The sequence below is a fragment of the Stylophora pistillata genome, chromosome 1 (genome assembly GCF_964205215.1).
Source record: "Stylophora pistillata chromosome 1, jaStyPist1.2, whole genome shotgun sequence".
Lineage (NCBI taxonomy): Eukaryota > Metazoa > Cnidaria > Anthozoa > Scleractinia > Pocilloporidae > Stylophora > Stylophora pistillata.
This window is the reverse complement of record NC_142519.1, coordinates 60,089,981-60,109,112: the sequence shown is the minus strand read 5'-3', so window position 1 is coordinate 60,109,112 and position 19,132 is coordinate 60,089,981. Positions and strand designations below refer to the sequence as shown.

Sequence of the window (19,132 nt, the reverse complement as noted above, 5' to 3'; positions counted from 1 at the left end):
TGTCAGGCATTGCAAATGATCTCAAACTTGATCAAAAGAAGGCTCCTGCTATAAATGAGCAGATCGCCAAAATTGTCCTTGGCTTAATGAGAGAGAAGCTTATGGACGAAGTTCTGACGGCGACACAGAATCGCTACAATATGCCAGAAAACTGTGAATGTCTCACCAGCACGAAGGTCGACCATCTCATTTGGGATAAACTTAAACCAGACACGAGGTCTGCTGATGTCAAGTTGCAACGAGTGCAATCCAACCTTGTCAAAGGGCTCATTCCTGTAGTTTCTATGGCTGAGAAACTTGTGCAGGCACGCGATAAAATTCCCAAAGATGCCTTGGATGCCCGATTTAATAAGAGCGGCCACTGATGCCATTGCTCTGATAGGTGCCACTAATTTCGAGTTAAACATGCGGCGCCGGGAGAACATCAAGCCCGAGCTAAACGAAGACTACGAGCATTTGTGCTCCAGCTCGGTCCCATTCACAGACTTCTTGTTTGGCAATGATGCCGATTTGTCTAAACAACTGAAAGATCTCGCGGAAGCGACCAAGGTCAGCAAAACGCTTAACCCCAAAGTGGAAGGCCACAAAAGCAATGGATACAGAGGTTACAAACACGCAAAGTCCAAAGGATTTGGCTACAAGTACTCCCCGCGTGGTCCAGGCACTCAGATCAAAAAACATTTAAACTGGAAAAGGCCCGGCCCCCCTTACAACAAAAAGGACGAGGGGAGGAGGCCAAACAAATAGGGCCAGAAAACCCCTTAAATGAGGTAAGCTATAGCACAAGTTATTTTCGAGCTGGTAGATTGCAACAATTTGTCCCAGCATGGAGAGATATAACTGACGACCCAGAAGTTTTAGATTGGGTTGAGCACTGTCATTTAGAGTTCGTAGATGATGCATCCCCAGTACAGGAACTGGGTTATAAGGTCATTAAATTCAATGATACCGAATCTGCTATTATAGATTCTGAAATTGTTAAACTCCTTAATAGAGGTGCAATTGTGGAGTCTCCTCACTCTTAGGGAGAATTTGTATCATCCATTTTCCTTCGACTCAAAAAGAATGGAGTCGACTACAGGATGATCCTAAATTTAAAGGAGTTAAACCAGTTCATTGTTTACTGGCACTTCAAAATGGACTCCCTCAAGACAGTGACAGATCTAATGACCCAAGGATGTTTTATGGCACCTGTTGATATAAGAGATGCACACTATACAGTGCCAGTTGCCATAGAACATCAAAAATACTTGAGATTCATGTGGCGGGACAAATTGTATCAATATACCTGCCTACCAAATGGGTTGGCATCCGCCCCTAGAATTTTTACTAAACTGTTAAAACCAGTGTTTAATGTACTCAGGCAAAAAGGTTATTTGTCTTCCTCGTACATAGATGATTGCTACCTTCAAGGAGCCTCATACGGGGAATGTTATGAAAATGTACTAGAAACTGTTATGTTGCTCAGGGAACTTTGGTTTCCTATTCACGAAGAAAAATCAGTGCTTGTACCATCTCAGGTCTTGACATGCCTGGGATTTGTACTTAACTCAATCACAATGACTGTGCAGCTTACTGACAGCCGAAAGGAGAAACTGAAAAATGCCTGTCTCAACCTAGTTAACAAAGAGAACTGCACAGTCCAACAAGTGGCAGAGGTCATTGGGCTGCTAGTGTCAAGTTTGCCAGGGGTAGAACTTGGCCCTTTACACTATCGCAGTCTTGAAAGAGATAAATCTAATGCCTTGAAAGAAAACAAAGGCAACTTTGGGTCTTCAATGACCCTCTCCCCCAGTTCTAGGGCAGAACTCAATTGGTGGATAACTAATGTGGACACCTCAAACAAACTTATTTCTCATGGTGAGCCAGAACTCCTCATTCAAACTGATGCCTCTACCCATGGCTGGGGAGGTGTGAGGGGAGACCAAAGTACAGGGGGGAGGTGGAACCAACAGGAAGCACCCCATCACATTAACTATCTAGAATTATTGGCTCTGCTCTTAACGTTAAAGGCTTTATGTGGAGAATGTGCTAATTTGCACATTCGGGTTCAATGTGATAATACCACCGCAGTTTGTTATATCAACAATATGGGTGGCTCAAAGTCCCCCGACTGCAACTCAGTCACAGAACACATATGGGATTATTGTGTTGAACATAACATTTGGTTAAGTGCCTCACATCTGCCAGGATGTGAAAACACTGAAGCAGATAGAGAATCTAGGCACTTTAATGACCATAATGAATGGAAGTTAGCGTCAAAAATATACCAGTCAATAACCAAGCGACTTGGTCAGCCAAGCATTGATTTGTTTGCATCTCACTTAAATAAACAATGTACAGTCTATGCCTCCTGGAGGCCTGATCCAGATGCACTGTTTGTTGATGCATTCTCTGCCAACTGGAATACTTTCTTCTGTTATGCTTTCCCTCCATTTAGTCTGATTGGGAAATGTCTGGAAAAAATTCAAGCAAGCAAAGGAGAGGGAATACTGGTGGTGCCCTTCTGGACATGCCAAAGCTGGTATCCCAAACTGATGCGACTACTTGTGGCTCCTCCACTGATCATCACACCCAGGGCAACACTCCTGACACTACCAGGGTGCCAGAAACTTCACCCACTAAGGAAAAGTTGAATCTGTTAGCATGTCATTTATGCAGAGACTCTACAAAAACAGAGGCTTTTCTGAAAAAGCAACCAACATTGTCTTGCAATCCTGGCTCCAGTCATCCCAGAAACAGTATGATGCCCACATCAGGAAACGGCTTTTCTTCTGCACTCAAAGGCAAGCAGATCCTCTTTGCCCTACTATAGGTTTGGCTGTGGAATTTTTGACAACCCTTTATGATGAAGGATTGAGCTACAGCAGTATAAACTCTGCAGGATGTGCCCTGCTGCTATTTTAGACAGTCCTGACTCAGTTCACCATACCTTTGGTGGGCACCCTGATGTCAAGAGGTTCATGAAGAGCGTCTTCCAAAGTAGGCCCCCTCTTCCTCATTATAGTAAAACCTGGGATGTCAACTTGGTACCCCAGTACATTGGCACTATGGGCAACTCCCAAGAACTCTCTCTTAAGGACTTGACATTGAAACTCGTGATGTTAGTTGCTTTAACCACAGCCCGGAGAGGGCAGTCATTGCACCTTTTAGACACTCTGAACATGGTACAAGAGGAGACTGCTTATACGTTTCTGCTTGATAGTAATTTAAAACAAAGCAAACCTGGCAGATCAACCTCTGAATTAGTTGTTAAGTTATATGCGTACCCACATGACCGCAACCTTTGTGTAGTCATTGCTTGTTCAGTATACCTTGATAAGACTAAGTCACTACGTGGCAGTGAATCTCATTTGCTCATAACTCATCAGAAACCACATAAGAGAGCCAGCAGAGACACAATAAGACACTGGATCCAGCAAATGATGTTGAAGGCTGGCATAAGTATTAATGTTTACAAGCCTTATAGTACCTGCTCAGCTGCAGCCTCCAAGGCTAAGGTCAACAATGCCTCTCTTGCTGAGATAATGCAAACTGCTGGGTGGAGTTCAGCAGCCACTTTCGCACGGTTTTATGATGGGGAGATTGAACAAGGTTCCTCATTTACTAACAGGGTACTCAGCCTAAGTTAAATTGGTATTAAAGAACTTCTTCTGATTATAGCGTGTGCTATCAGTTACTTTGAAATCTCACGTTACTTTGTAGTGCGTATGATGACGAGGCAGAATCAAAAATTAAACGAGACTTACCTTAAGTTGATGTTTGATTGGGATTCTGCCTAGTCTTCAGTAGCACAAGAAGTCACGCCCATACCCTGTAAAGGTATTTATACCTGTCCACACTTCTTGTGCTACTATTCACCTGATTAGCACACTCAAGGCTTTAAACACTGACCACTTGAGTGGCTGGTGCTTTCTCACGTGACTTCTTGTGCTACTGATGACTCGGCAGAATCCCAATCAAACATCGACTTAAGGTAAGTCTCGTTTAATTTTTGATTGATGAATTTCTATGACATGCGCTCCGAGTCTGGTCACCGCAATGACAGGGAACCACCTGCAGATTGGCCAAAGGAGGGCGCCGTGCGTATCAGTAATTCCTTATTGGCTAACACCTACGGTCGTCGACGGGTATCGTTTGAAACGTTGCCTTCGAACATTGCACCAAGAGAGAAAGTTTGTATGGTATGCCAAAGAAACACGAAGACGATCTCCTTTGCTGCTAAACTTATGCTTACGTCAAAAAGATTGCAAGGAGAGGTATGGGTCGATGATATTCCACCAGCAACGATCAGCATCCGTGAAGCGAGAGAAGCTTTCTGCATACTCCAGCAACAACCATTAATTTTTATGGCTTCACTGTGAAAAAATCTTGACCCAGAAGAGAAATACGCGGACAGGGAGTTGTGGAACGCTTTGGACTCGGTGAGAATGAAAGAATATGTGACAGGGTTTCCCGGGGGACTAGACTACATAATGACACTATTACAACAAATTCGGGGCCAGCCGTCCGTTCACGTGGTGGGGTTCAGTCCCCTCCCGTCAACATATATATTGTAGTGTTCGCGCGTAAAGCTTCTTTATGTTACGTAGTTTGGTGTTGTTTGTCTTTAGGCTGCGTCTCGTGTTCTTTCATGATCCAAACCGTCAGGTGTGTTTATGTTTTCATTTTGCCGTATTTATATCATTTATTATTTTGTTTATGTCATTTATTTTCGGTAGTTAGCGTAACTTAATTTGTTATAGAAACCACTGGTCAAGAAATAAACGTATATGGTTCGGATAGCCATTGAGTGATGTTACTGGTGCGTACGTTACAGACACAGTCTGCGCACTTCTTCAACTCTCAGTTGTTGTCGTTGTCTGTCGCTCGTGTGATACCACGGAAGAAGTAAGTAAGTAAGTAAGTAAGTAACTTTATTTAGCCACATATCGCATATGAGCGAATAGCTCGTTTAAATGCAAATGTGCCATAAAACTTTGACATAATTTACATATATAAGTAATAAGTAATAGGTAAGAAATAAAAATTAATTATCTAGAATGAATAATTGCTATTTGTGACTAGACTATTTGTTTACAAAACAAACAGCTGCAGTCATACGATGAGGACAACTGTATGTCTTGCAAATTTTTCCTAAATATAGAAAGGGATTCCGACATCCTTATTTTGTCTGTTAGATTGTTCCATTGTTTGCTAGCCTGGTACGTAAAAGAATGTTGCATATAAGATGAGGTTGGTCTTGGAAGAACAACCTTAAGATGGCCACGTAGGCTGTAACCATTACTTCGCAGAGAATACAATTCCTGAATGTAGTTCGGTGTCTGGTTATGAATACTTTTATATACAAGTATAAGTGCTTGTTCTATGCGTCGATGTTCTAAACTTTTAATATTTGCAGTTTTCAATAACTCTTCGTAAGCAGTCGACTTAGAATAATTGAGAAGAGTCCTCAGAGCGAATGCATTGGTTGACTCCAGTTTCGCAGACAGACCCTTACTTAGACCTATAAACAGTGGTGATGCACATTCGAAGTGAGGGAGAATGAAAGCTTTGTACAATTTAATCATCACATCTGAGGGTATAAATTTACGAATGCGACGGAGAATTGAAACTTTTGTATTTTTGTAAGAAATTCTTGATTTTGGATGAAGTTGTCTCACGCGTTGACTTTACCACGTTGTGCATAATCCATAGTCAAGAACCAGTTGGCCAATTCTACAGTAATCATGTTTGGGTCTGGTTGGGTCTGGACCGATTGGACTGGAAATAACTCTCAGTTGTTGTCGTTGTCTGTGACTCGTGTGATACCACGGAAGAAGAAATTCGCAATTTTGGATGGAGTTGTCTCAGGCGTTGACTTTACCATGTTGCGCATAATCCATAGTGTTGTCAAGAGCCAGTTGGCCAATTCTACAGTAATCATGGTTGGGTCTGGACCGATTGGACTGGAAACAATTTTGCACCACGACCGCGTGGTTGCTATGGAACAAGGGAGGATTGTGGAAATGGACAGTCCACAAGCTCTACTGGCCCGAGAGGGAAGCCTGGTTTCGAGATTTCTTGCCCTCACGTGACAGTCACGTTCGATACCCGAAAGGCACTGGCGCGGTGCCCGAGACTGTTAAGTTAGTTGTTAAATTTCAAAATATAATCACGTGAAATACTTCGCTTTCTGCTTTCGTTTTCATGGGTACATCGGCCCTCTCGATATTGAATTCAATATTATACAAGCTGTGTTGCTTGTATCCTTGTATTTGAATGTTAAATGTTCAAATGTTTTAGAGTGTTTAATTAATTCTTATAAGGCAGCTTTGAAGCTCATTATTTGAACAAAAATCAACGCAAGTAGGCTAGAAGGAAACTTTTCAAACTGCCCTGCTAATGCCATTTGAGGTTTCCTTCTTGCGCATTATCGCTGCACCTTTGCAAACACCTTGGTAGTTTAGGGGTAATATGATAGTATTATTACCTTTTTTCCTTCTCATCTCAATCCTTTTGACAACGTATTTACACAGAGTTACGTAAAAATACTCTGATTGGATTTTCAGCTATATTTACCACTCCACATCGATAGGTTAGTATTAAAATGATATGAAATCCTCAGAAGATATCAAAACATCCTCACTAATTACAAGCAATAAAAAAAGCTAATAAAAAGAATATTTTCACCGTCGTAACAACAGTTTTATACTTAAAAACCCAGCTAAAACTCTAAATTGGGAACGCGTTACAGTAAAAAGACCTACAATAATGAATGACTGAGCGATTAAAATGTTTCTCGGTTGAAATGTGTTAGCTTGCAAAACAGGAGTCTTGGGGTGCTTTCTGGTTTGCTGTTCAAAAGCAAGAACCAGAGGTCATCACATAGGCCAATCAGAAGAAAGGGGACTGGCGCAAGGCAAAAAACAAACTAACTGCCTGGAGCGGACTAAAACACCTGGGAACAAGTTGCGATTGAGTATAATTTTGAATCTGATTGGTCTGGAAGGTGGTAAGACTTTAAAAGACCATCACAGGGTGTCGTAAGATTATAAAAGTAGAAATAATAAAGAATAATAAAGAACTTTGACCTTTCAGTTCTAGGTACATTTTTTCCTGTGCTGAGTGTATGGCTTCGTTCGATTCCTAACGAATGTAGTTCTCATCACGTGATCGCGCCTGCTAGAGTCCTCTCGGTTTCTTACTGGTCGGCTGGAGCTTGCATAATTTTTATAATCATAGTGGTCCCTACCATAACTACCAAAATTATTTACTTCTTATGAATCGAGCGGGAGGTCTGTATGGGAGAATCTTGACCGAGGTCGCCAGTACAGACCAAATGCAGTGAGGTCTCTACCAACGACCGAGGTCAAGATTCTCCCATACAGACCGACCTAGCTCGGTTAATAAGATGTTTATTACATGGCTGTGTCTTATATGCCAATTTTTTATATTCTTTGTACCTTTGTTTTCTAGACCGGTCTAGATGTCGGTCTAGATAGGAAAATCTAGACCGCTTTCAATATTGATTTCAGCTAATCAAATTCGTGAATTCGGTAGTTCCCAGTCCTTGTGAGACACAGCCCTATAATACTGGAATAATAATAACCATCACGGTAATTATAATAGTTTTTTCGGAATAATTATGATGATCACGTTCAGGATTATGACAAGTTCTTTCATAATTATCGTGGCGACTATAATTACCATGATTATCTTCCCTGTGTCATTCGCTTCTAAACCTCCTTTACAAGTAATGTCTACACTGGGCTGGGTTGCCTGTGGGTGGTTGATAACGATCCACATGTTGATCGTGATAACGTGATCTAAAGTCGTTACCTTTCGTATTTCCCCTGATGTTGTTAGATCTCCAGTTTGTTTTGTCCTCTTCAAATGGAATTTCGTCCCATTTTCGGTTATCCCCAATACAAACGTAAGATGGGAAATCGCTGTTGAAAGTAACAAAACTTTATACAATTGAAAACGGTATTTTTGAAGTGGTATACCAACGATTAGTTAGAGACGTGCACTTAACTTAGCTTCGTCAGACTGAGTAAAAAAAAGTGAAATAGTTTACTCACAGCCTGGCTTTTTTTTCGAGAAGATCCTCCAAGTGATCTGTATACTCCATATGATGTCCTCTAGTTTTATTGAAAGCTGGAGAAGGAGTTCAGACCAAGAAGAAGTGTTACTTTAGATTCCCTGATCACGACATTATGTCTCCACAGGTTCAAAATAAGAAGCAAGTTATCAGATCAGTTTTGGAAAAAATCTGGTCAAAGACGAGGTGATGTTGAACGTGGCTTTAGTTCTTTCATGAAAACGAAGAGTTAACTCAATAGAGCGCTTTTCGATTCAGCATCGTAAAACTAAACCCAAAGTGATCACCACAGCAAATCAAAAGAGAGGAAAATACATTTAGGAGCCAATGAGAACTCAAAGTAAAAAAGAAACCATTTGCCTAAAGCGCCAGAAAACGCGGGGGACCAATTCGTGATTGGTGTAAGTCTTGCATTCAATTAGTTGTGAGAGTAGCGCGAATATTCTGGACCAATCACAGAGCGAAGTAGAGCAAAAGAAAATCAATCCCTGATTTCTTTCGATGCTTGATTGAGAACTGCTCATTCAACTTGTATGACGCTCATGGTAATGTTATCTTAAAAGATTACGGCTTTGACCTCAAAGCTTATTTTACCTTTGATTGCATCTTGAGGGGTGTATCCTTTGCATTCAATAAGATATCTGCAATGAGAAAAGTGAATAAAAAAAGTCAAAAGTTACTGAATAAAGAGTTGATAGAATTTTTGGTCACATAATTTCATGATTTGGTTAGCTAGTGCAGATCTATATCTCACCTACAAACTACGTAACCACTTCTGTTTACGCCGTGAGTACAATGAACCCCAACAACAGAATCTGAAGAAAAATCAAAGATGGCTACAACATAACTTATCAAACAACAAACATATGTATGAAATACATATATATGAACCGCGGTTATGAAACGTATATGTGCACGATCCTTCGCAGTAAAGCACTATTTAAGCAATAGTGAAAATCAGACCTGAAAAAAAAAATTCAGGCCTGTACAGGATTCGAACCACTGACCTCTGCGATACTAGTGCAGTGCTCTACCAATTGAGCTAACAAGCCAACTGGGAGCAGGCCATCAAATTAATTCGACATAAACCCGTAGATGATAAATCAAACAACGAACATATGTATGAAATACATATATATGAACTGTGGTTATGAAACGTATATGTGCACGATCCTTCGCAGTAAAGCACTATTTAATTTTTATAGGTTCCCATGAGATCATGGCTCTACGAGATTCTGATGTTAACATGAATGCGACACCCTCAGTGTGTGGTGCTCCGTCGTCCTGATGGCCTGAATATATGATAGTTGTGCCATCTGCCAGTTTCATCTCTCCTGATGAGGTCCAGCGTGTTTCGCTCAGTCCGAGGATTGATAACTTGTACCTCTTCATCTCATGCGCTATGATGGTAGCACGGCCTGGTTGGAACATAGTTCTCACGTTCCACGTGCCTAATAGGGATGCTGACTTAGGAGAAAGAAGAGCAATCGGCTGTGTAGGATCCTGACGGCTTTCCCTACGCTGCGTCATATGCTGTCTGTGTGACGACCCCCTCTTCCCCAAGTCGATGGTTAAGTTAAAATTGATCAATGATTCTGTAATCCGTTACATCCACTGCACGGGGGATTAGCCTATGCAGCTTCACCAGAGCCCTGTTAGCCAGCATTACCTGTTTCCACCTCTCACGACGAGGACGTAGGGTTGGACTTTGAGAGGCAAAAGCACTATTTAAGCAATAGTGAAAATCAGACCTGAAAAAAATTCAGGCCTGTACGGGATTCGAACCACTGACCTCTGCGATACTAGTGCAGCACTCTACCAATTGAGCTAACAAGCCAACTGGGAGCAGGCCATCAAATTAATTCGACATAAACCCGTAGATGATAAATCAAACAATAAACATATGTATGAAATACATATATATGAACTGCGGTTATGAAACGTATATGTGCACGATCCTTCGCAGTAAAGCACTATTTAAGCAATAGTGAAAATCAGACCTGAAAAAAAAAATTCAGGCCTGTACGGGATTCGAACCACTGACCTCTGCGATACTAGTGCAGTGCTCTACCAATTGAGCTAACAAGCCAACTGGGAGCAGGCCATCAAACTAATTCGACATAAACCTGTAGATGATAAATCAAACAACAAACATATGTATGAAATACATATATATGAACTGCGGTTATGAAACGTATATGTGCACGATCCTTCGCAGTAAAGCACTATTTAAGCAATAGTGAAAATCAGACCTGAAAAAAAAAATTCAGGCCTGTACGGGATTCGAACCACTGACCTCTGCGATACTAGTGCAGCGCTCTACCAATTGAGCTAACAAGCCAACTGGGAGCAGGCCATAAAATTAATTCGACATAAACCCGTAGATGATAAATCAAACAACAAACATATGTATTAAATACATATATATGAACTGCGGTTAGTTCATATATATGTATTTCATACATATGTCTGTTGTTTGATTGATCATCTACGGGTTTATGTCGAATTAATTTGATGGCCTGCTCCCAGTTGGCTTGTTAGCTCAATTGGTAGAGCACTGCACTAGGATCGCAGAGGTCAGTGGTTCGAATCCCGTACAGGCCTGAATTTTTTTCAGGTCTGATTTTCACTATTGCTTAAATAGTGCTTTACTGCGAAGGATCGTGCACATATACGTTTCATAACCGCAGTTCATATATATGTATTTCATACATATGTTTGTTGTTTGATTGATCATCTACGGGTTTATGTCGAATTAATTTGATGGCCTGCTCCCAGTTGGCTTGTTAGCTCAATTGGTAGAGCGCTGCACTAGTATCGCAGAGGTCAGTGGTTCGAATCCCGTACAGGCCTGAATTTTTTTCAGGTCTGATTTTCACTATTGCTTAAATAGTGCTTTACTGCGAAGGATCGTGCACATATACGTTTCATAACCGCAGTTCATATATATGTATTTCATACATATGTTTGTTGTTTGATTTATCATCTACGGGTTTATGTCGAATTAATTTGATGGCCTGCTCCCAGTTGGCTTGTTAGCTCAATTGGTAGAGCGCTGCACTAGTATCGCAGAGGTCAGTGGTTCGAATCCCGTACAGGCCTGAATTTTTTTCAGGTCTGATTTTCACTATTGCTTAAATAGTGCTTTACTGCGAAGGATCGTGCACATATACGTAACATAACTTATGATGTTCATAAAAACCCATTCAGATGATGTCTGTATGTAAAAGCATGCAATAGAGAAGTACAATCATTATGTAAATTTTATAATTTATTTTTCCTTTGCTTCTGTTTTTACCTTTTTGTTGAACATTTGCATTTGTTTATTTATTTATTTACAAGATTTTCCAATAGGCAGGGACACCACAACAGCTTGAGCCTATCACTGCGGGCCCAGTAACCACCCATCCCACCCAGGGGAGGACATCCATCACACAGTAATCTCGTGCATGGGAAATTAACGTCTCCTACCCCTGACCCTGCAGAAGACGGGAACACCATTTATTCGTCCCTATCCGAGAATACTAGAACATCTAACTATTTCTTGATATTATAGAAAGGCAGCATATTCTTCACAATTATTTTTTAAGACCTTGACTGTTGTTCCGGCTGGGGCTCGAACCCTCGACCTCCTACACAACAGTCCAGCGCTCTATCCATTGAGCTAACCGGGAATTTCTTGTTCTAATGTTGGAAGACCTGTGCCTCCCAACACTAGAAAACATGTGGAACGTTTTTGAGTCGGATGTTTGTTGCTGTGCCTCCCAACACAAGAAAACACATGGAACGTTTTTGAGTCAGACATGTTTGTTGTTGTAGTTTTTCATTTAGCCTTACTGCGGATTCTTAAAGCTCATACATATTTGAATCATAAAACTGATCTTGATTGTGAGCTTAGAAATAAAGTGTGAAATTAGCGACTACAGCTTCATTCAGCATGACACATATGTACTGGTACTCTAGTGAGGACACCCAATATTTCGAAATAAAACTCATGAGTATCGATTACCTACTTATCCCTTAAACCCCTAAAAGTGACAAGCATCTAATTTCTCCTTAAAATATCTCCCCTGAATGACACATTTCAGTCATGAGAATTAAAGAAATAATCACCAACTAAAGAAACTCTTGATTATTAAACAAATTCTCCTTGTCAGCACTGTGGGAAATGTGTGAAAACAATATGGAGAATATGAAACTGCTGCAGTAATAACACATAAAGGGTTAACAGACTGAAAGAGCAAGCTGTTTGTGTCATTATGTTTCTTACCTGAGTTACTGTTCTCTTTCATAAAAGTGCAGACAGCAGTCTTAAACCTTTGAAAGAATATAACATTGCTTTTGTCAATACAACAGGAATTGTTATCTAGAACTCAACTGTATTATTCAAATTCTTCCTTACCTTTCTACCACATTTTCATCTGGAATTTGTTTTCCAACACATTTGATCTTGCGATGAGGTATCCCATGGTCACAGAGCTCCTTTACCAATAAATGATGAAAGAACCAGTTACCATTTCGGTTGAAATTATATTGCCTAACATCAAGGCATGTTTAATTGATAAGATCTTTTAAACTGAAGTCCACTGCAATAACCATTAAGTTATTTTTCCTCTCACATGGCTGCTGGTTTGAACATACTTGAAAAGTACAGGCTAAAACCATTCTTTGATCTACATACCTTGGGATTATAGTATGTGTCAGCGTTAGTGTTGGTGAGGTCCACAACCATTTTAAGTTTTATATTTTTTTGGCTGACGTGATTCTCAAGATCCATTGGTGTAAACCTTGAAAAAGATTGAAAGTGCAGTTTTTTAAATGTATGTAATAATAATAATACTTTATTTACCCATGTATCACTTAAAAGCTAATAGCTCGTTTAAAACGTGAACATGAAACTAATTACAAATAATGAGCTAATAAGAACTAATATTAAAAGATAAAAGTATTGAAAAGCTATTTTTTATCTAATTTATATGTACTATATAATTACTAAGTAAAAGTGCATAAAAATCCAGTTAAAGCCTCGCCATAAACGAATGCAATGCACGCCTAAAAGCGGCCAGGTCCAGACATTCCCTGATTCTAGTAAGCAAACCATTCGAAAGCTTAGTAGTTAAACATGACCATGACTTATGAATGTATTCAAAGTTGAACGATGGCAGCATAAGGTGAGTGCCAGACCTGCTTAGGTTGTAATTCACATTTAAAACGTTACAAAACTTACTAAGATATTCCGGTCCCCGTCCTCTAAAACATTTATATAAAATAACTAATGACTGGATTTGCCTCTGTGTCTCTAAGTTTTGTAATTTAGCTAAATTAAGGAGAAAATCATAAAGCACTGAGCTTGAATACCCTAGGATAGTCCTTAGGATGTAGCAATTAGTGTCCTCTAACTTGTTTTTGAGCCTATTACTTATTCCTAGCAGGAGTGGGCTACAATACTCTTAAGTGGGATAGTACATATGCTTTGTAAAGGCGAATCATAACATCTTGTGGTATAAACTTATGCAGCTTACGCATGGCAGCTGCCTTAGCACATGCCTTCTTAAGTTATACTTGTATATAGGGCTTAAATGCTATTCTTTCATCTAAAACGACACCAAGAATCTTCAGACTATCAGTCAGCTCTACATTATTACCTTGTAGATTAATATTATATCTAAAGTTTACTGGGCCGATGGCCATCGCTTGGGTCTTGATTGCATTGATTTGCAAATAATTATGTTGGAGCCATGTATAGACAACTTGAAGATCTGAGTTAATAATGTATCGTACAACAACAGGAGATGTATCTGAGGCATAAGCAGTAGTGTCAGTGGCATATAATCGTAATGAGGTGCTTTCAGTAAAATAATTTGGATCATTTATGTATATGTTAAACAACAGAGGACCCAAAAGGCTCCCCTGAGGGACCCCTGAGGGACCCCAGTTCTAACGGTTCTCCACTGAGAATCAATCAGTTATTGATGAAGAACTTAGAAAAAATACTGTGCAGCAAATATGCTGTTAATTAATTTCAAGAAGACTAATTATATGATTATTACTTCGAGATAGGTGATAGATACTTTATTATAAACACCTTGCAGCCATAGGCTGAATTACAGAATATTTACAAATACAGATGGTAAAAAAGGAGGTATAAAATATTACAACTTCGTCATTAAGAAAGAAGGAAAATTATCTGCATCTTATAAATATGGCTAAAAATAAAACTGTTCTTCAAGCGCTCGGTTTTGCATATGTGGAGAGTGAAATCACTTTTGCGCCTCAGTGCGTATCTACAACTCTTCCTTTGGAGGAGGAGGCTGTGGAGTCTATGGGTGGGGTTACGGACTATCTCATCAAACAGATTGGTTGAAATTTTTTCCCTCCTCTCATGAAGTTTCAGTAGGCCAGCTGTTTCTAGTGCTCCACTATATGACTATACTTCACTTAAAAAGAGAACAAATATCAGAATAACAGCTTGCAATATAGAACAAAAATCTCAGATACAATATTTGGGGGTTTTTAGTGATGAACATTTAAAATGGGATGCTCAGCTCCAGCACATAAACAATAAAATGACAAAAAACATCAGAATTCTATTTAAGCTTAGACATTATTTACCTGTGAGTACACTCAAACAACTGTACTATACTCTCATATATCCATATCTAACATATGGATTGATGTGCTGGGGAACTGCATACCAAACCAGGTTAAATAAAATAAAAATAAGTCAAAACAACGGTATCCGCAGCATCTTCTTTGCTAGCAAAAGAGAAAGTTCTACACCATATTTCACAATATTAGAAACCTTACGATTAGAGAATATTTTTAAATTAAAAATTGGCTCTCTTGTGCATAAAATTCAATATCAAAAAAAGAATATACCTCCATTCCTCTATGATCTAGCCCAACCAGCTTCAGCTGTCCATAATTACTCTACTAGGTATGCCACTAATCAAAACTTGTACAGACCATTCTCTAGAACCAATTATGGTCTAGCAAGATTTAGTTTGGTGGCATCACAGATCTGGCAAATGATACCTATTAAAATAGTGTCTCCCTGCCAAAAGCTTTAAAAAAGAATATAAACTCTTCCTACTTGGCAGGCAGACATCTTGAACAAATTTAACTTATCATAGAGCTTTATTTTACTATTTTAACTATTTAGTATATGTGCTATCTCCTTAAGGGCATTTAACTTTCACCCATCTGTAACTGCTCTGTCGTAGTGGCCAACTCAAAAGCTTGGCTCCTTTGGCTACTACACACTCTTTCCACTGCTTTGTGTAAATTCATGTATAGTTAGAACTCTCTTCTTTTTTTTTCTACTTTTTCTCTTTCTTGTTGTTTTTAGTAGAATAAGTGTGAATAAAAGAATGAATGAATGGAATGGAATGGAATAGAGAGTAAGTATTGCCAAGTTTAACACGTTGTTTTCTCTCACACAAATATGCAGTCATGAGTTGTAATGCCCTCCCAGAAAAACCATAGGCCGTCAATTTAGCTAGAAGTGAATGACACACTGAGTCGAAAGCCTTACTAAGATCCACCGCGACTGCAACGACAGCTTCTTGACTATCGAGACTCACCCTCCAATCCTCAGTCATCTTAAGTAGAGCTGAACAACGAGAGTGTCCCCTGAAATAACCAGATAAATTATGAGACAGCTTGCATCAAAGGGTGTCATACATCTGATCAAACATGACTCTTTAAAAACCTTTGGAAAAAGCAGTCAATAGTGAAATTGGCCAATAGTTGGCCTTATCAGTCTCTTCCGACTTCTTGTATATGGGGCATATGGGTGTAACATTGTTACACTTCCAAACAATAGGCTAACTGCAACTTGTTATAAGGTAGTTAATCAAACAGGTCAGTGGCTGTGCAATGGCAGGAGCTGTAATGCGTAATAGTCTTTGCCATATGTTATTGCATCCCACGGCTTTCCTTGGATTAAGCTTCAGCAGTATGTCCTTCACATATTCCGCCTCTATCAGCTGAAAATCAAAATTGCTAGCAGGTCCGAAATGTTCAGCAATCCTCTTGACGCTAGGGTGATCTGTAAATTCATCCACACTCATTTGAGCGCCGTCACTTGCAGCTATGTTACAAAAATAATCATTAAATGTCTCAGCAACACACTTGGGGTCTGTAATCAATTGCTTGTTCTCTAGCAAAACGATCTTGGACTGCATCTTTGCCTTACTTGGTAGAAGCGGTTTCATTTTCATCCAGAATTCTCTATGATGCTTTTTATTCAGGGAAGCATTGACACAAAACGACTTCATCCCTTTCCTTTTTAATAAAGTTACTTTGTTTCTCTGTTTACAGTATTCTTCCCACAAAGAATCAGTTGGATTTGTAGTGTGTTTCTTGAATAGTCGATTTCGCTGCGAAATTTCACGTTGTAATTCAGTAGTAATAGTAGTAGATTTATTTATACTTGAAATTTATGGAGCTTGTCAGGCACCTAGCTTAGATAGCTAATGAATCGAGTAGAAAATAAATGAAATATAATACTAAAAAGTTACCATAAAAGTTCAGAGATAATAAGTAAAATATAAGGTTAACTAATTAATTAATCAATTAATCAACCAATTAATAACATTATAGATACACTAATATAGCTATATACATGCTACTAAAAAGATAGGATAGTAAAACTACATCAGAGTAACAATTACAGGAGTAATCCACGGCAGCTGGTCACCTCTGATCCACTTTTTTTTTTAGAGGAGCGTGTTTGTCCAATACCTCTCAGTAAAGCTTCGCCCAGTGATCCCATGGGTCATCAACATCTTCAAAAGTATAAGCTGAGTCCCAAGGGACCCTTGTTAGTTCCTCTAGAAGTTCCTTTTCATCCAAATTTTTCATGCTTCTATATTCAATCTCAAGTGCGTTTGGTCTTGGAATTTTCTGTTTCCTGACTGCAAATACTAGATCATGATCACTAATGCCAAGATGCAAGTTGCCACTGGTGGCGAAACATCCGGGATGACTGGACAAGATAACATCTATCAATGATTGGCTTTTCTCTGTAATTCTCATAGGTTCAGTGATTTGATTGAATAGACAAAACCTGTGGCACAAATCCTTGAGTGCCTTGTTTTCCATTCTTCCTTCATCTTCATTAACAAGCATGTCCAAATTATAGTCTCCTATCAAAATTATCTCTTAGTGGCACTTAAACAACAGTTTGATTGCAGAACTCAGCGAAGATATAAATTCTGCAGGCTTGTTGACTTTCTCGGATCTGTAACATGCACAGACAAAGAAACGGCACTTTCTAGAATCCGTAACATCTAAACATATTGCCTTGACGGACTCCGGCTCCAATTTTCGATGCCTGTAGGCAGACAAGTCTTCCCATATGAACGCCATTAATCCACCTGCACCTTTTGTTCCGATCTCGTCGTACAATCCGGTATCCTAGGTGATAGAGTAAACTAGAGGAATACGATCTGTCCAACTTAGTTTCACCAATAAATAGAATATCAAACATATTCCGGTTCAACATTTGTTTAACCTCATCGAGCTTGTTTTGAATGGAGTTAATATTCAGATGAGCAATTTTAATGTTGGACTTATAGTAGCCGCTTATATTCCCTGAAAACCATTCCAATGAGTCAGGTATTGAATTGTCATCACTCATAACACTCAGTATTTCTTTGTTCACTGAATCCTCAAAGAAGCTGTCTGTAACCTGACACATGCAACAGGTAAAACAAAGCCATGTGCCATTCCTACGGTAGCTGTTCAATTCCTTTCTATTCATGCCAGTACACTTTAAGTGGAATAGGCCAGTACAACCAGAGCATAGCTCGCATTTTGGTTCTTTCTCATAGTTTTGACGCAGCTGGTGCACACACTTTTAGTAGGTTTCTCTGCGCTTCTCTTTCATTCCACTGTGGGTCTGGGATTTTTTGAAACGTCTGCCCTGATGACAATTCTTGCCAGTTGAAAGCAACAATCGCTATTCAGGCAGTAGCTTAGTTTCACTCCGAGATACTTTGTTCTCACACACGCAGCCCTCGCAGTGAAAATATTCCACAAAGTACACGAATATTCGCAGCACTGTGAAAAACTGATCCAGTGCTTATTGAAGTTTTCTTCAAGATGTCAATAGAGCTAAATATCAGAATAAGTGTAACAAGAGGGCTCAGATTAATAAAAGTGATAGGAACTCTACCACGGCCCACCATCTTGTATGTCATTATATTACATATTTTCTATAATCATGTTAACTACTGGCTTATGTGATGAGATGAATGTTTATGGAAATTTCAAGAAATTAGCATCTACATATCTAGTAAATAACAACATACCTACCTTTCATGTGGTTTGATTTTCTTGTCTTGTTCACTTTTGCTGTCAAATTTCTGCAACAAAAATCTGTCAGTTCTACAGCTTGATTATTTTGATATAAGGTAGTCCTGAGAAGGATGGCAGTTGGTGATTGTTTTCAGTACTGATACAAGGGATACACAACATGAGTGATACACAACATGAGGGATACACAACATGAGGGATACTTCTTATTAATTATGAACTAACAAGCTGTTTATCATTTAAATACTTATGCATGATTTCCACCTTACATGTGACAAAGGTGTCTTAAACACAATAATCCTCTCTCCTGGTATGGGTACCCCACAACGTGTATAGTCTCTCCACCTGCCATGAATTAGAACAAACTCAATGCTAATCATTGCTTACAATCTCAAAAATTTCAAACAAATCCACGGAGTTTCACAAAGGTTTAAAGTGCACCTAAACCAAAAATTTTTTTTGCTTAATGAAATAAGCATATTTTTTGGAGTATTTTTGTGCAAAAATTTTTCAATTTGTTCAAATCTTTAATTTTCTGTGCCCAGACAAAATACGGAAAATTGGCCGCCATCTTGCTCCACGACCGAGTTTAAAGAGGAATGGCTCTAGTGGGTAACTTGACATCAAGTTGAGAACACGAAAGTCTGCATTCCACACATTTTCACTTGTTTGCGAAGGTTATCGTCGATATTGTCTGAAATATGCCAACTAGGTGTGTTGTATGAGGAA

The 19,132-nt window shown here is 39.3% G+C and overlaps 3 protein-coding genes and 2 pseudogenes across 11 annotated transcripts in view; 3 read left to right on the top strand and 2 right to left on the bottom strand.

Annotated features, from left to right (window-relative positions):
* Positions 1–2,475, top strand: part of LOC148743498 (uncharacterized) — a 3,109-nt pseudogene extending 634 nt beyond the window's left edge. Inside the window, exons 1-2 of the transcript XR_015989287.1 lie at positions 1–770; positions 2,441–2,475. The exon at positions 1–770 is cut by the window's left edge and continues 634 nt beyond it. The product of XR_015989287.1 is annotated as an uncharacterized LOC148743498 (transcript). The remainder of the gene's footprint in view (positions 771–2,440) is intronic.
* The window catches only part of LOC111347589 (eukaryotic translation initiation factor 3 subunit A), an 86,051-nt gene that overhangs the window by 30,857 nt on the left and 36,062 nt on the right, over positions 1–19,132 (bottom strand). Inside the window, exons 2-10 of one of the 4 annotated variants that reach the window (XM_088726686.1) lie at positions 18,673–18,748; positions 18,404–18,453; positions 12,765–12,870; positions 12,486–12,565; positions 12,354–12,400; positions 8,838–8,898; positions 8,678–8,724; positions 8,064–8,139; positions 7,822–7,931 (exon numbers count right to left, since the gene is read on the bottom strand). In XM_088726686.1, coding sequence (XP_088582812.1) covers positions 7,822–7,931; positions 8,064–8,139; positions 8,678–8,724; positions 8,838–8,898; positions 12,354–12,400; positions 12,486–12,565; positions 12,765–12,870; positions 18,404–18,453; positions 18,673–18,748 — 653 coding nt within the window. Of the gene's footprint in view, positions 1–7,821; positions 7,932–8,063; positions 8,140–8,677; positions 8,725–8,837; positions 8,899–9,090; positions 9,802–12,353; positions 12,401–12,485; positions 12,566–12,764; positions 12,871–18,403; positions 18,454–18,672; positions 18,749–19,132 lie in introns of those variants that run through there. The other 3 variants (XM_088726689.1, XM_088726692.1, XM_088726685.1) reach the window with 3 other exon arrangements.
* The window catches only part of LOC111344481 (ciliary-associated calcium-binding coiled-coil protein 1), an 80,280-nt gene that overhangs the window by 45,298 nt on the left and 15,850 nt on the right, over positions 1–19,132 (top strand). The gene's annotated exons all lie outside the window — the stretch shown is intronic.
* LOC148743497 (uncharacterized) lies at positions 3,036–3,904 on the top strand. Its single transcript, XM_088726760.1, has one exon. It carries the CDS (start codon positions 3,051–3,053, stop codon positions 3,630–3,632), a length of 582 nt encoding a protein of 193 aa, XP_088582886.1. The 5' UTR covers positions 3,036–3,050; the 3' UTR covers positions 3,633–3,904.
* Positions 16,474–18,386, bottom strand: LOC148743496 (uncharacterized; annotated as a pseudogene).

What these genes read in the sequence shown, in the direction of transcription:
- LOC148743497 (XM_088726760.1), top strand. Translation starts at nt 3,051, where the DNA reads ATGGGCAACTCCCAAGAACTCTCTCTTAAGGACTTGACATTGAAACTC.